Raw genomic sequence first — 16,895 nt, 5'->3', positions numbered from 1 at the left:
AAGGATTTTGCTGCCTTTGGGATCTGCCTACTCCAAGGGAGACCTAGGGAAGTATTTGAAGGCACCAGGCTGGGTGGAAGGGGGACTAGCCATACCCATGCACCACACTGTGGCCTAAGGGCAGCTGTGGCTCTCACAGCCTCTTATGCTGCACAGCTTGGCCTTCCCTGAACTACACTTCCAAAGAGGATAGTAGGAGAAAGATGAAAAAAAAAAAAAAAATCCAAAATTTTCTGACATTAAGGGTACGAAGAGTCCATTAAACTACATACAAAATAACTAATCCCATCTCTTGCCCTTTGCACACCCCTTTAATTATTTTATCCACTTTGCAGCTCCAAGAAAAGTCTGAATTGAGAACCCTGCTTTCATCTGCGGGAGAACCTCATATTCACCCTTCAGAACCCAGCTTAAACCTCCCTGGCCTTCGCAAGCAGAGGGGCCTGTCCTTTTCTCTGTGCTACCAATCCAGCTTATACATAGCACTGTTTATAACACGTGTGAACTGTTTCATAACTCGCGTTCTTCATGCTGGCCTCCCCTATGAGCTCCATGAGGGCAGGCACTGTGTAATATTTTCTGTGACTCTCCAGCACCTGGCCCAATGCCTGAGGCATGATGTTTAATGTAAATTGCCGACTGAATGAAAGAATGAATGACTGAACAAATAAATGAGAACCCCTTTACCAGAGGAGTCGAGTTTCAGACTTCAGATATGTCTGTTAGAAGCCTGGCCTGGCTCCCAGTACCCCCTCCCCCATAGCTGACCCCCCTGCCTCCATGGATCTCTCCTGCCTGCTCCCTTCTCCAGGAAGTCCCACCCTGCGTGGTCCCAGGCAGCACCTCCTATACTTACCGTGTCATTCTTCATCAGGTCCACCAGCCTCCTGGCCTGGGTGGCTAAATCCCTGCAGACACACACAGGAAGAGGTCGTGTGAGGAGTGGGGACTACGGGGCTGGGGCAGGGAGGAGAGCTAGCAGACAAAGCAGGAATCAGGTATGCAGCAGGAGGGTCCAGGTTGGCCTCTCGCAGGAAAATTGGACTGAAGGCCGTGCCCCACAGAGCTCCGTCCCCTCGGCTCCCTGGGGTGGGGTGCATGAAGGTGCTCTGGGAAAGGCAGAGCACTGTACACAGAGGGAGCAACTGTTTGTTCCATCATCTTCTGACTGGTGTAGGTGATTACATAGTTTCCTCTCTCTCCCGAGCCAGGCTTGTTCAGGGCAAACAGAAGGCCTGTGTGTAAGTACTTCATGTTTCATGTCACGCACGGCTCGGCATGTGACCATTTCCATAGGTGTCATGACTTCAGCCCCCTCACCCTCAAGGTGACATGGTTGAGTCAGACACACCTGGATTTGGTTCTTTGGTGCCTCTTGTTAACTAGGAAAGTGGCTTAAGTTCTTAGTTTAAAAAGATTGCAGAAATGGAGGTAACCCCCACCCCATCTTAGAGGGTCAGCAGGGGAGTACATGAGATGGGTAAAGCAGCCCCATGGAGCCAGCAAGAACCACTACTGGCTGCAGACAGCATGGGTTTGAATCCTGGTCCCACCACTGGCCAGCTCTGAGATCTTGGCAGAGGGTTTCACCTTGTAAACCTGTTTTCTCCTTTGTAAAATTGGGGGGGGGGGCGGTAAACATCCCTCTGCGTAGAGTTGTTGGGAGGATTAAATGAGGTGCCATGTAAAGAACTTAGAACAGTGCTTGGCCCATGTGCGCACCGATTGAATTAGTTCTATCATCACCACCACCACCATCATCATCATCAATAAAGTCCCTGACATAGTGCCTAGCAGGAGACATTTGTGGTCATCCTGTACCCTTTTAACTGTTAGTCCAGCTAGCCTGGTCATGGTCAGACTAGGTATCAGATAACCTGGATAGAGAATCTGGGTAAGCACTGAATGTCTTTGAGCCTCAGTTTCCTCATCGGTAAATACGGAGTTATCAGGGCAGCTGCTCTTTCTATGAACTAGAGTTTTGTGATGATTATGCAACCTCTCTGAATCTTAATTTCATCATTAATAAGAAATGGGAAGGCCGCCCTCTGCTCTGTCCATCTCAGAGTTATCGCATGAAACACATGGGGTGAAAACACGAAGGTCCTGTATAAATTGTGCACTGCTGTGCATGTATAAGAGTTATCATCTGACCTGGAATAAAACCTGCAGTGCACAAGGACAGACCATGTGGTCGAGTCATTGCATGTGTTCTGGACATTTAGCTTCTTTGTGCTACGGTTTCCTCATCTGTAATACAGGAATAATAATGCCCAACTCTCCCCTACCACCCAGGGGTGTGCTTGGACAAATGGATTATTTGCATGAAAGAACCCCAGGGCTGGGGGAAAGCAGGGACATATGAATTGTACTCAGCTTTGGTAGCTTTTGTGCTGTAGACTCTAAGGTTCCAATCTCGGATGGCTTCCTGAACTAATCATGCTTAGAACTACCTCCCTCTTATACCATCAGCCGACATATGCTTGGAGAAAACAAAATTACGGTCATATTAAAGTAAGTCAAAATTTCAAACTGTAAATTGATAAACTTCCAATCCCAGTCCTGCCAAAAGGAGGGGGAAAAAAAAAAAACAACCCACAGAATTCATTGTAAACCCTATTTTTAGGTATTGTATGATCTGTGCTTTGGATAATCTATGTCACTGTGTCACCTCCCCTGTCTTCGGTAAATGAGAAATCTGTTCAGGTGGCTCATAGCCTCAGGATGGCATTGAGAGCCAGGAGAATCGTGTCAGGGAAGATAGGGACCACACAAGGTGTCCCTAGGAACTGTATGGTGGATTTACACCCAGCCAACTGGTGTAGGAGCCCCACATTTTCCAGCAGTAAAACGAGGTTTGTAATTCTTCTGAAAGAAAAATAGAATCAAAGGACGAAAACGGTCTTTTCATTTATTTTTCCTAGATTGGGTATAGAATTTACATATTCTCTAACCATGTAGCAGACCCAAAGCAGCACTCAAGGCTCTGGGATCTTGGAGAGAAGTGGAGCCGAGCAGCCTGCTCTCAGGCCCATGTGACAAGGCACACTGGTCCCTGGGCTTACTCAGAGTTTTCTGCGGGGGGCGAGGGAGTTCTGCAGCCCTGCTGGATTGTTGCTGTGACCACAGCATATGCATACTGCTGACCCAACACGTGGACACCGTCTACAGCTCGCCAGAACGTTCACGTCTGAGATGGCAGCTGAGCCTCCCAACCAGCCCCACTTACAGGCTGAGGCTTAGAGGGCTGGGGTGGGGGAGAGGATGCAAACGCGGGGCTACCCCTTCCAGGACTGATTCTCTTCCCATGACGCAGGAAGGAGGCAAAGTCTGGAGCCTGAAAAGGCTGCCCGAAAAGCGTGTCTGAGAAAGGCAGGGAGAACACAACTCTAAGACGGGGGCGCTGATACAGCGTAAAAACTGGGAGTCAGCTGTGATCTACAAAGTCACATCTTATGTTGGCGTCCCAGTCAGTTGTGACTAGTTCTCTGGGGGAAGCATTGGGGGCTAGCAGGTTTCTGTGTCCGACAGCAAGGGATGTCCCTGGGAGAGCCCTTTGACTCTCAGACCCTCCCCTGGGCCTGCCCAACTAGTCCTGCACCATACACCCCAGTCTAGGTCAAGCCCCTCCAGGCCCCCGAGGCCCTTGTTGTCCACCCCCAAGGCTCCCTTCCTCACTCAGCTCGTTCCCCTGCCACGGCCTGGTTGAGGAAGGCTCCTGCACTGCTTTCTGTCCCGGTGCCAACAGAGAAGCCCGTCAGGGAAGGGTTGAATTCCCGGAGGATGTCTGCAAATACAAGGAAGAGACGTGCTTGGTAACTTCCCGAAAGCAATCTTCAAGTCCCTTTGATCAGCTCCAGTGTGTACTGGGGACAGAGCAGAGCCCCCAGCCCCCAGCCCTCACCTAAGAAGTTTCACTCAACACTGGAACAAAATGTTCAGCAGGTAGATGCTTAACCACGTCAGCAGCACACAAACCATTCGCCTTTGCATTGATTCCGACTCATGGCAATCCCATGTGTTTCAGAGCAGAACTGAACTCCATAGCGTTTTCGTGGCTGTGTCCTTTTGGAAGTAGATCACCAAACTACTTTTGGGTGGGTTCGAACCACCAACCTTTCTGTTAGTAGCTGACCATTTGCACTACTCTGAGCCGCACACAAAGCCCATTGACATCAAGTCGATTCCAACTCATGGTGACCCCATGTGACAGAGTAGAACTACTTCGTAGGGTTTTCTTGGCTGTAATCTCTATGAAGCAGATCACCAGGCCTTTCTTCCATGGCACTGCTGGGTGGATTCGAATCACCAACCTTCAGGTTAGTAATCAAGTGCAAGGTGCTTAATTGTTGAATAAATGTGAGACTGAGTAAGGTACTTCTCTCATGACTTTTTCTTTTTTTCTAAATGTATAATAGCTTTATCGAGTTCTGATTCACGTACCATAAAATTCACCAAAGTGTACGGTTCAGTGGTTTTTAATATATTCAGAGTTGTACACTTTCATCACTCCCCCCCACAAAGACGTGTACCTATTAGTAGTCACTCCTCATTTTCTCTCAACCCTCCCAGCCCATGGCAACCCAAAACCTACTTTCTATCTCGATAGATTTGCCTCTTCTGGTAGATAGCAATGTCCTCTCTCTTTCATCGCCGATACGAGTAATTTGAGTCTTCTCTGTCTCTCTGTCTCTCTCACTCTTCTTGGTCTAGCTAATGGTTTGTCAATTTTGTTGACCTTTCAATCTCATGCATATCTAAAGCCTACCACACTGAATCTACATTTGAATGTTTACTTTCAAAATTTGGCTGAGATCCTCACATAATGCTCAATAAATATTTATAGACTGAATTAGGAATAAATCAAAGTCCAAATAGGCTAGGAGGATTGTTCAAAGTCACAAAGCTACTTCGAATGGCATCCCAGACTAGAACCCTGGTTCATTTCTGACACAGGGCACTTGCCCCTGACCCACAACCTGCTAGGATATGGGACAGGAACTGGCTGGGCATCAGGTGTTGGCCAGAGCTTCAGGGCCCCATGTTATCCATCTTATGTTCTCTAGAAGCAGGCACTACTGCAGGACTACACAACACAGATGGATTGAACACACTCCTTGTGGCTTTCGTGGACATTGTACCAATGGATGGAAATTCCTCTGATTTCTACTCAATAGAAGGAAGAACCGAAACCACCAGAGCTATCTGAAAATGGAGTGGATTGTCCTAGGAGGTGGTAGGTTCCCCACTGCTAGAGGAATCCAGCACAGGCTAGCTACTTACCAGGAATGTCATAGACTAGGACTACACATCGGATAGGGCAACAACTTGCTAGTACGTGCAGTTATCTGTGCCAGGAATGTTCCATCCCTTTTCCTTAGCTGCTAAAGTCTAGCTCTTCAAGCCCCTTTTCAGAAGACACTGTTAGCAGCCTTTTTATTTTTTCCAAAACACTGTACATGGCTGTAATTATTGGTTCATGTCTTTGGAGAGACATGTCCCCAAAGAGACTTTGCAGAAGGCATCAGGGCAGGGTCTTTGCCTCACTCCCCTGTTTCCCCGGCACCCAGCACTGGAGAATTTGCTGGATTAAACTGAATAGGGGGTTGAGCTGAGGCTCTGTTCTGACTCTGTGTCCTTGTAGTTTTTCTACTGCATCTCCAGGTAGTTACTGTCCCCTAGTTTATCCAGCCCTTCCTATCTCTTCAGCAAGGAGAAGCCCGAATAGGCTGTCTTCATTGCTGGGCCAAGTGTATCAGGGGAGTCCCCCTGAGGAGTGACACTGTCCCTGAGGAGTGATATTATCCCAGTCCTCTGCAGATCACTTTGGTGATCATCTTGTCCTCGATAAAAGCAGGGGAAATAGCACAGCAAGCTGTTGTATATGTTGGCCGCCTCACAGCCCAGTGAATCACACTCACAAAGCATCACAAAACCATCTCCTAGCAATAGAGGAGCTTATTTATAGACCCTGTGTGTAGACCTAGACGTGAAGAAGACAGGGAGTACTTGTGGCACAAAACTGTACCTACTTAAATTCAACAGAATTTGCAAAAAGCAAAAACAGAGCAAATGTGGTTACAAATATGAAGTCTGATCAGCTCTGCTGATGTGAAGATTCAGCCTGCCCTGTTGCACAAACCGTTTGCACTCAGCTACTAACCTAAAGGTTGGCGGTTCGAACCCACCCAGCGGTGCCATGGAAGAAAGTCCTGGCAATCTGCTTCCATAAAGATTACAGCCAAGAAAACCATACGAAGCAGTTCTAGTTTGTAACACGTGGGGTTGCCATGAGTTGAAAGTGACTCAACAGCAACAGGTTTGTTTCTTGGATCATCATAGTCTTGGTGACTTTAAATAATTTCTTCACTTCTAAAGACATATTACAAAAGCATTGGCACAAGAAAAGTAACCGAGAACTGGACCAAGTAAACTCCTCTCAGGCAAAATTATTACCCAGAAGATTTTAAGGGAAAATAGTTAAATTTAAACATTTATCGCATGTGTACTTTAAGAACAAGCGCTATGGCATACATTAAGGAGAAGAGAAAGATGAATAAGACAAGATCCTTCAGAGAATGTAGTCAGACTTTAAAAAAGATCATTCCACACAGGTTGTGGGTGAAGTAATTTAAGAAAAATGTTCAGTCCCAAATATGGCTAGTCTTGTACAGCCTGAACAAGGTAACCTCATCTCTTACCGCTGCAGTAGCAGCGCTTCATAAAGCAACACGCACGAACTTAAGGTCTTTGTACAATGTAGTGTCCAACGCAGCCCACCCTAGCTCCGCGCCTCCTGCGCCTGAGAGGTGCTCTGCTCAGGATGATAGGCAAAGCAGAAAAGGTTTCCTTTCCTTCTTTCTTGAACCACTTCTTAATGATTTGTATTAAAATTTGATCTGAGCTCTCTTTTCCTTTTCCTCTCTTTCTTACTCTCTTCCTTCCTTGGACAAATATAATTCCTCTTTAAAAAAAAAAAAAAGCTCCAAGGCTTTAATCACTCGCAAGAAGCAGAGCAAGGGCGGCAGCCTTGGGGAAGCAGCGCCCCCTACTGAGCCTGGCGGTTCCTGCCGTCCGTGGCCCCATCCCAAATCGGCGTCTGCCTCCAGGGGGAGCAGTTGAAACGCGCAGATTAAGCTCCTTCAGCCTGCCCCTAAACCATCCAGGGAGCAAGTACTCACTTGCCAAGGTAGTGACTGTGCTTATGTTCTGATCTCCACCAACACTGTTTTTTGGAAAGAAAAATAGTGAAGGTTAAAATGCCAGACAGGCTGAAACATTTCAAACACTACCAAGAAGAACGACTTTTCTTTTTCTGAAAACAAACAAAAACCTTGTAGGCTTGGAACTTGCCTTTTCCTCATTATTCCAAAACAAGCCAGAATACTGTAACTCCTCTCCCCACACATCTGAAATCCTGATTTAAACTGTAATCATTGATTTAAAAAAAGAAATTTTTTTAACTTTGAGCTCTGGCATTGGGGCAGGGAAATCAAGTGGGCCCTTTCACTTGCATCTTCCAAAGAGAAGGTGGCCCCTCTTTGGATACAGAGCCCAGCCCTACCCTGACTAGCCACTGCAGTGTGCATCATCATCATCATTATTGATGATGAACACAGTTATTGAACACAGTTCAAGGTTTGCTCCACTCTTTCTCTTCTGTTTGGCTTGGGGAAGCCTGTTTTTAGGGTGTCGTCTAGATACAAACCATCTTCCAAGACAATAATTCTAAAATACAAGGGAGATCAAAGTTCCATGGGTTTCTAGGCATGAAAAGATGCAGCTTTCCAGAGCTGACTGGATTCCAAGCTTTCCGATCTCCCCTCGATCTGTGCCAAGCACGTCTGGGAACATTTAAAAGGCTTTCAAAATGTTTGGGGTTTAGCTCTGTGCAGCAACATGGGGAGGACACCAGAGCTTCAGTACTCAGGTAAAAGCTGATGCCAGACAGAGATGCCAAATTCTAGGCTGAGGAAACACCACACCTGCCCGGCCATGATTGGCAAGGCTTTCAAAGCAGAGGTAAAGCTGAGGTCCTGCTCGTGCAGCTGTGGCAGCCTGGGTTCGACCACAGCCAGAACAAACAAGCCGGCATGGAGCGAACCATCTGTTCTACTTCTTACTCTTCTACCATCTGGTTATGTGATCTTGGACAGGTTACTTCCCTCTCTGAGCTTTGTTTCCTCCTCTGTGAAGTGAAGGCTCTTTAATAATGATGCCAGCTATCCTTCATACCTACGCTGTCAGGCCCTGTGCTGGGTATTTAAATTCTCTCTAATCCTCACCATGGAGTCCCTGGGTGGTACAAACAGTTAATGTGCTTGGCTGCTAACTGAAAGGTTGGAGGTTCAAGTCCACCCAGAGGTGCCTCAGAAGAAAGGCCTGGTAAGCTACTTCTGAAAAATCAGCTATTGAAAACCATGTGGAGCACATTTCTACTCTGACACATCTGGGGTCACCATGAGTCAAACTTGACTCCAGGGCAACTGGTGCTGGTGATACTCCTCACTACAGCACTATTGGGCAGGATGATTATCCATGCATCTGTGGAGACAAGCTCAGAGAGGTTAAGTAACTTGACCAAGGTCACATAAAGCTGGACAGCTGGGGCTCAGACACAGCTCTGGTTCCACAGACAGTAATCTGTGCATCACTTAAACCCCTGCCTCTCTCTGATATTCCACGTCACAAAGGGAGGAAGGGAAGCTGGAGAAGCTTTCCCAACCTTAATGCTTCCACAGTTTCTCCCCCAAACTCCTCCTGCTCAGCCTCAGCTCCTGTTTTTGGGAAGGTTGTGGCCTGAGGAAGCTGATAAACATCTGCTTCAAATTAAACCTAGGAGTTTGTCACAGAAAAGCACTAACTAGGTTGTGACTCATTCCTCTGCTGGAGGAATTGTTTTCTAAAATGCTGGAGGGCTTCCTCTTCCCTGCAGTGAAGCGAGTCTTCAGGGCCTAGCCACACCCTCACCCACCTCCAGGACAGGCCTCGGTACTGAGTAAGGACATCCAAGATGTTCCAAGACTTGGATCCGGCTCCATTACCTGCCTGAGAGGGAGCGACAAGGGAGTAAGTTTCCTCGGCTTATCCCGTGGCCCCACCTTTGCCCACCTGCCAGAAGGCCAGGTTCTGGTCCTGGCCAGGAATGCCAGGGCACACTCCAAAATCTGGAGTCTAGACAGCAGTAAGTCTTGTGTGCATCCTGCCTCTTCAGAGGTGAGTGACCACTGTCACTGGGGATGCCTGGCTCTGTTCACAGCTCTGCCTCATTCCAAGAATGCCTGGACCAACATCAAGTGAAACCAGGCTAGCAAAAGTAAGCTGACAGTTTTACCATGGTGTGTACTTTGAAACTGACACATTTCAGGGTGCTGCTTTCCTCATGTTTTAAAGTTGTAAAACATTTCATAAAAGAAAGCATATCATAATCGTTTCATATAAACACACCTCACATATGTACAGCTTAAAAAATAGTAATAGAATGAAATCCCATGTACCCACCACTCAACTCAGAAATAGCATCTATTTTAAACCACAGTATAGACCACTTGCAAACCCTGGTGGCGGAGTGGTTAAGTGCTATGGCTGCTAACCAAAAGGTCAGCAGTTTGAATCCACCAGGCGCTCCTTGGAAACTCTATGAGGCAGTTCTACTGAGTCCTATAGGGTCACTATGAGTCAGAATTGACTCGATTGCAACAGGTTTTTGTTTTTAGGGACTACTTTACAGGTTTATGACCATTGTCCAAAGCCTGTTATTTCTAGCAGGGCTGTTCCAAAGGTTAACTGAACACTGGCCTCCCAGGCAGCCTGGGGGTGAAGGCTGACTACAGGCAGAGGGCCCCCAGGGAGTGATCCCTATTCTGTACCCCATTTCTTTGCCACCTGCCAGCTGTGTCACACTCAGAGAGCTGCTTCCCCAGGCAGGCCTGCACAGCTGTGCTGATTCCTGATGGTCCTCATCCTGAGAGCATCTTTAAGGAGACCATGAAGCTGGGGGAAGGTGGTAACAGCCACACCCAGCAGGAAGTGGAGGAGAGAAGCAGTATGGAAGGTCCAACCACCAGGCTGCCTGTCCTTACTCCCTGAAGGTTGTGAGCAGTAGGGCCTTTAGGGTCAGGAGACGGGGAGGGGTCATGGAGGAGGCAGCTACATTGCAGGGATAGAACTCTGGACTTAGTGTCAGGATCCCTGAGTTCTGGTCCCAGGCCCAGCACTTATAAGCTATGTGGCCTTCTAAATTTAAGCAAAGTCATACTTTGCAGGATTTTGTTGTGAGGCGATTGAGTGAGGTAATATAAATGTGAACAGGCCACAGGTGTCAGGTGGCTGGGGAGGATTCAGCTGTAGGCCCTGCGTTCTATTGACCCAGAGAACAATAGCTAGACTAGTCGGTAATGAATTGCTACTGAGTGGGAAGCTTGTGCCTGGGAACCTCTGGGACCCAACCTGCAGGCGCCTTGTGGAGCCCGAGGTATCAGTGTGGGGCAGCTGCAGAGGTGGGCTTGTATCATCTTTACCTCCGCCTCTTCCACTGACCCACTTTCTCAATGTGCCCCTCTCCACCCCCATTACCACCTGTCCCTATATCACCATCTTTGCTCCTCTCCTTGGTACCCTTCATTTGATTCCTACGTGGATAAACTAAGCACCAGAGGTTTGAAGGACCCTATACCGTGGTCATGAGACCTAGTCTAATCCTGCCCCCACCACTGACAAGCTGTGTAATTTGGGGTGCTCCCTCTGGGGTCCCTCCACTTCTGGCAGGCATGGCCTGCTCTCTCCTTCATCCCGGTATTAGAAGAGGAATGAGGAAGTGAGATTGGAGGTGGGCAAGGAATGCTACTGGGTTCCAGGGTGGGAAGTGGGTTGAGAGAAATGGAGATCAGGACCACGGATAGCAATGTTTACGAGCAAGGAGTGAGAATTTTCTCTCTCCATTTTCCTCTCCAGGTTCTCATATCAATCAAGGTCTTCTCCACTCCCACCTGCCCTTCTACATTCAGAGTAACTCACCGTGAGAGAGTCGCCCATGGCTCCAATTACCTTGATGTCAGCTGGCTTCAACCTGTGAACTGAGAACACAAGCAGGAGTGAATGGAAGATCAGGGTTCCAGGAAAGCACTGGGCCCATCTCTTCTGGAAACAAATAAAGATCTTCCAGACAAACTGAGGGGAAGACAGTTTTTAATAGCAAATCAGTGTGGACAAGAGAGATTAAAAGTCCATCTTTACCAATCAGGTGCAGCAATGCCAGTCATGGCGCCTGGTTGTTGGTCTCCACCCTCAGGCAACTGGAGGATGTCAATGATGCAAGGGGGCTGCTGAAAGGCAGGCCCAGCTTTAAGAGGAGCTGTGTCCGCTGGCATTGGGTGAGACCTGACAGGCACCAGATGAGCAATCACTCTCAGGGCATGAGCTAGCCCTTGCCAGTGTGGTTGGGGAGTAGGAAAGGACTGCGATGAAGATGCAACCAATGTTTAATCTATCCCAGGACCTGATGATGTTTGGGATAGAGTATTATATCATCCTATAACAATCAGCTCAGTTGCTTTAAAGTAAAAAGGAAAACGGTTTTGTACCACTGACTCTATTTTTTTTATTTTATTTTATCATGTTTTAGGTGAAAGTTTACAGAACCAGATAGTTTTTCATTCAAAAATTTATACACAAATTGTCTTGTGATATTGGTTGTAATCCCCGCAATGTGTTGGCACTCTCCCCCTTTCCCTTCGCACCCTGAGTTCTCCATGTCCATTTGCTGACTGTATTTTTTATCCCTTGGGTTTAAGCATGTACTGTGTTGTGGAGGAAAGGCTATTTACCCATATGACAAACATATTGAACACCAAGCTGTGGGCTGGGTGTTCTGGGAAATACACAGTAATCAGAAATGGGGAAAGAACTCAAGAAACTCACAGGCGAAGGGGGAATAAGAAATATCCATAGTTAAAATGGAGCTCTGGTGGTGCAGTGGCTAAGAACTACGGCGAGCTATGGCTGCTAACCAAAAGGCCAGCAGTTCAAATCCACCAGTAGCTCCTTGGAAACCCTGTGGGGCAGTTCGACTCTGTCCTATAGGGTCGCTATGAGTGGGAATCAACTTGATGGCAACAGGTAATAGTTAAAACAGAGACTATAGAGTGATACACACTATGAGAGGTATAAAGTGACCTGAAGTTCTGGAGCTGGGGAGATGCCCTCCCCCTGGGGGAATGGGCAGAGGTGTTTCAGAGCAGGCTTCATGGAGAAGGTAGCATTTGAACTAGGTCTCAGGATACAATGAGATGAGGGTAAGGGAAAGTGTAATCGGCTTATTGCAGAGCAGAAAAAGATGGAGAAAAAGCATAAAGGCAAGCTGGGGCATAGTAAAGTCTATATGGAACAGATAGTCGTAGTGTGGTGTAAGTGGTACGTATACAGGGAGATTAACAGAAAATAATACTGGAAAGATCGGTTAGGGCCGCAGGCCTTTTATATCTGGCTAACAAGTTAGGAGATTAACATGAATATTGCTATATATGTAAATACTTACATAAATACACCTGTACTATATCTATCTACCCCTTTACCTTATGCATCCAAGTGCATTTTGGAGACCACATCTACAATTCCTTTATCACAAGTAGCTTGTTCCCCTCAAATCACAGGCTTCCTCGCACTTCCAATGCCTCACTCCCATAGCCTCCCTGACTTTTCCGTGGTGCCATCTTCCCTCTCCAGTGGGACTTCCATGGTCTCTAGTGGTGCAGTGCTGTGCTAAATTGTCGAAACAACATCTGTGACTTCGAAGAAGCCTAATATAGAGCTTATACCAGGGAGTGGCCCAGCCCCTAGGGGAAGGAGCTCATCATTTCAGTAGGCTGTTGCTTAAGACGGGTAAACTGAAACTTGTCTGCAAAAAGGCTTTCTTGACAGCCCTTCTTTGCCAAGAGACTCTATAAAAGATGCAGTGAAACACAGAACAAGATGCTTTCAACACAACTAGAATACGTATAACCCACTGCACCCATCAAAATCCAAGTAAAGTTTGAATAATTATATCTACTCAGTAAGCTTTATTAACACTCAGTGAAAATGATGTTCAAAGGGATCTCCAGATCTTGTCTCCTTCCACGGAGACATCTTGTCTACCTGACTTCCATGCCGCCTGCAAATGTGGAACTGCCACTCCCTCCCACTGTGGCTGTGCTCTCATTGGAAAATAAATGTCCCTTGTGCTGCCTCTTCCTATGACAGGCTGTAAAGTGATCTATATGTAGTTTGTGTGTGTGTGTGTGTGTGTGTGTGTGTGTGTGTGTAAAATATATAGATTAGCGGGTCTCCGACTTGAGCATGTACCAGAGTCATCTGGAGGGTTTGTTAAACACAGATTGCCGGCCCCACCCCTAGAGTAGCAGGTCTGGGGTGGGCCCAGCAATCTGTGTTTCAAACAAGTTCCTAGGTGATGCTGATGCTGCTGGTCGGGTACCATACTTTGAGAACCACTGATAGAGACACTTCTTTATTTTTGAAGCTCTTGGCAGTGGTCAGTTTCTGCAGTTGTAGCTGTGAATACCAAGGTACCTCCCAAGGGACTTCTCTCCCTCGGCTCACGCAGTTGCAGCTGCCATTGCAAAGCCTGGAGGCAGGTTTGCAGCTCTGCCTCTTAGATTTGAAAGCCACCAGGCTCTTTCTTCAGAGTCCTCCCTCCTTTCCAAATTCCGCCCGCATCCACCCCTACACACACACACACACGCACACACACACTTCCTTACACATGATTACAGCCTGCTTGGTCCTGCCCCAGCCTTCCACAGCTACAGAATATTGTCAGGAGAATAATATCAAATCGCAAGGACAGCTGCACACATTAGCACATGTCCCAGGCCAGAGCCTGAAAACTTTAAAATGTCCTCTTCTCAAAGAAATTGGGCTGTGGGCAAAAAAAGGCAACAGAATGAAAAACAGGACCCATCCCCCTCGACTCTGGAGTGGTTTATTTTAGCTGCTGGTGATGACAGGCAACCACTATGCTATCTATCCACTATGCTATCATTCGTAACACATAATACAGTGAATCCTGTGAACACTAGCTAGTATGCAAAACAACAACAACAACAAAAAAAAAACCCAAACCCTTTGTCATGGAGTCGACTCCGACTCATAGCAACCCCATAGGACAGAGTAGACCTACACCATAGGGTTTCCGAGGAGCAACTGGTAGATTCGAATTGTCAGCGTTTTGATTAGCAGCCGTAGCTCTTAATTACTATGCCACCAGGGCTTCCAGTATGCAACGATTAGGGGAAACTTTTGGGACTGGTAAAACATGGATGAGATGGATAGATTTACTTAAAAGCACATTACAGTTTGTTGAAGAGGCAGCTGAGACTGGCCGTCCCTGTCCCCTAAGTTTGTATCAGACAGAAAGGAAACACATACAAACACACACACAGACACATCCATACGTCAATGTCTATGTGTGTGTATGTATGTGTATGTATATATGTGCAGGTGCATAGACTGATTGATTGACTTTTCAGGAGGGTGTGGATTTCCTGCAAAAGATAATAAGCCAAATGAACCAAATGGAGGTGGGAGGGATTTGACTTATCTGGGATTTTATTGTTAAGATAGAGCGTGACACAATTCATTGGTTTAATATCCTGTAGACCTTGATTTGAGGTTTGTTAATGTCACCATATACGACAAAAGACACAGCCTGGAAATACAGCAAAGCACTTTAGCAATTGCTCTCCTTGAAAGAAAAAAAAAAAAAACCATTTCATGATAAGATTAAATTTGTGTGGGCTGATTAGCTAAACATTATCTGGTACAAACTGTCCACCACCTTGAACGAAGGTTGAGAAACACATCATTAACTCATCAAGATTTCTACAGAAGGGGCCTCTAAATCAGAAGTCCATCTAAGCTGTAGTGAAATACTATGAACAGCAAAGAAACTGTATAGTAGAGGGTAGAATGGGGAAACTGCCCACTATATGGAAAGTTACACCCAGAAGAAAGACTTGGCACGGTGCTTTTTTGTTTTTGTGTAACCCAACAACTTAAACCACATGGGGCTGTAATCTGAAAGAAACAACTTTCTCTCAATTGTCAGCTAGGGTTACCCAACACATTTGTTCTCTGATTTTAGGGACCTTCTTAAAGACTTCCACGATCATAATGAACTGTTAGCACAGGTTGAAACTTTATTTCTGTCTTTGGAAGGCTTTGGTGTGAATTTTTCTAAAGAAATGTGTGCCTTGTACATAGCTCAATAAATGTGCTTAAGTTCAATTGAAAGTTAAATAGGTGGCTCTGTGACAGGAACTTTCCAGCTTTCACAGTTTTAAACGGTGAAGCCCTCAGGGCAGGGAAACACTTACTCATCCAAGTGTCTTAAAGACAAGTTTAAAGCAAGTTTCAACTTGCTCAATAGGCTGGTCGCTCCTAGAGACCAGCAGGCTGTTATTCCCTGCGGGGCATCATTCCTTCTTGATCAAAGGCTAGGTCAAGTCACAGATCCTTGAACAGGCAATGATCATAGAAACAGCTCCAGGGCCTGGGCTGGAAATTAGATTTCTGGCTCAGAATGAAGTGAAATCCCTCATACATGATGACCACCTAGTGCTGTAACCTGCACATTTTTCATATCAGCTTTTGAATAACTCATTTTGGCCAAATGGGTCAAAGAAATGACATCAGGGACTTAGAAAGGAGTCAATGGCTCACAATAAATGAAGTCACTGTGCTGGTTTATATTACTGGTGACAGCATATAGTTAGCTTCGTACATCTGTATTTTCAAATGTTATGAATTTTGTCTTCTGTATGAAATTGACAGCTTGACTTCAGGAGAGATACAAAACCAGTGAGCCACATCCGCTCTGGCTTCTTATTGCCACTCCTTTAAGTACAAAAACTACTCCTTTTCTCACCTCAAAAAACTTATGTCAGTTACCAGGTCCAATATATTTTTCTTAGCGGTCCCAACCATGTCAAGGAGAGGACCATCTAGTAATATAAGACAAGTATTTAAGAACTATAAAGCCCACAGCATGTAGCACTCAACAAAATGCACGTGTGCATTGACTGGGGGAAAAACTTAAAGGTCTTTATTCTTTGTTTGGCTATCAAATGCCACTTGGTCATAAAAATTGCTTCCATCTACGTACACTCTAGATCTCATCCCAAAGGCCCCATGGGTCAGTGAAGAGGTTCGCTTCCCACGGACTCTGGAGCGGAATAAGAGGGACAGACCCAGGCCACCAGGGCCGTGGCCTGTTTATGTCAGGCAATGTTTTATTTTGAAATATCGTTTTTGGCTAGATCTTTGTTATCTGTGGATTAGTTTGAGAGACGGAGTATAAAGATTTTTGAAAATAACTGTTTTTCATTATTGTCCAGTTGGTTGTAGTCATTTTTCTAAATGAGACTTTTCAGGTGAAGCAGGACTCCGAAGTGCAGGCCAATCATTCATCTTTGAGGCATGCATCTACCCGGTTGGCAAGAGCATATGTTTTGGCCCCATGTCCACTTGATTAGAGGCCTAAACCTGTCCATCTATGTATTCAAACAGCTCCTATCACCAGAGCATCCCAGATCTCAAGGTCTTGAGATTTCTTGCTGTTATATATTGAAGTGTCAATAAACAAAATAACCTCCAGGGTTAGGGAATAAGAAAGAATTTCATATATATTTTTTTAAATTGTACTTCAGGTGAAGGCTTACAGAACAAATAGTTTCCCAGGAAACAGTAGTACACATATTGTTTTATGACATTGGTTAACAACCCCACAACATGTCAACCCTCTCCCTTCTCGACCTTTTTTTGGTGAAAATATACATAGCCAAAGATACACCATTTCAAAAATTTCTACATGCACAGTTCAGTGACATTGACTACGCTCT

General features: G+C 46.0%; 1 protein-coding gene across 1 annotated transcript in view; it reads right to left on the bottom strand.

Moving 5' to 3' along the window:
• Nucleotides 1-16,895, bottom strand: part of PLB1 (phospholipase B1) — a 153,182-nt gene that overhangs the window by 97,896 nt on the left and 38,391 nt on the right. The window contains 5 exon segments of the mRNA XM_004377697.3: nt 857-908; nt 3,679-3,787; nt 7,182-7,225; nt 8,975-9,048; nt 11,017-11,075. Coding sequence (XP_004377754.3) covers nt 857-908; nt 3,679-3,787; nt 7,182-7,225; nt 8,975-9,048; nt 11,017-11,075 — 338 coding nt within the window.

The sequence above is a fragment of the Trichechus manatus genome, unplaced genomic scaffold (genome assembly GCF_000243295.1).
Source record: "Trichechus manatus latirostris isolate Lorelei unplaced genomic scaffold, TriManLat1.0 scaffold00052, whole genome shotgun sequence".
In the NCBI taxonomy this organism is placed as follows: Eukaryota; Metazoa; Chordata; class Mammalia; order Sirenia; family Trichechidae; genus Trichechus; species Trichechus manatus.
Note: the sequence above shows the minus strand (reverse complement) of the source record. Positions and strands in the feature narration are given on the sequence as shown.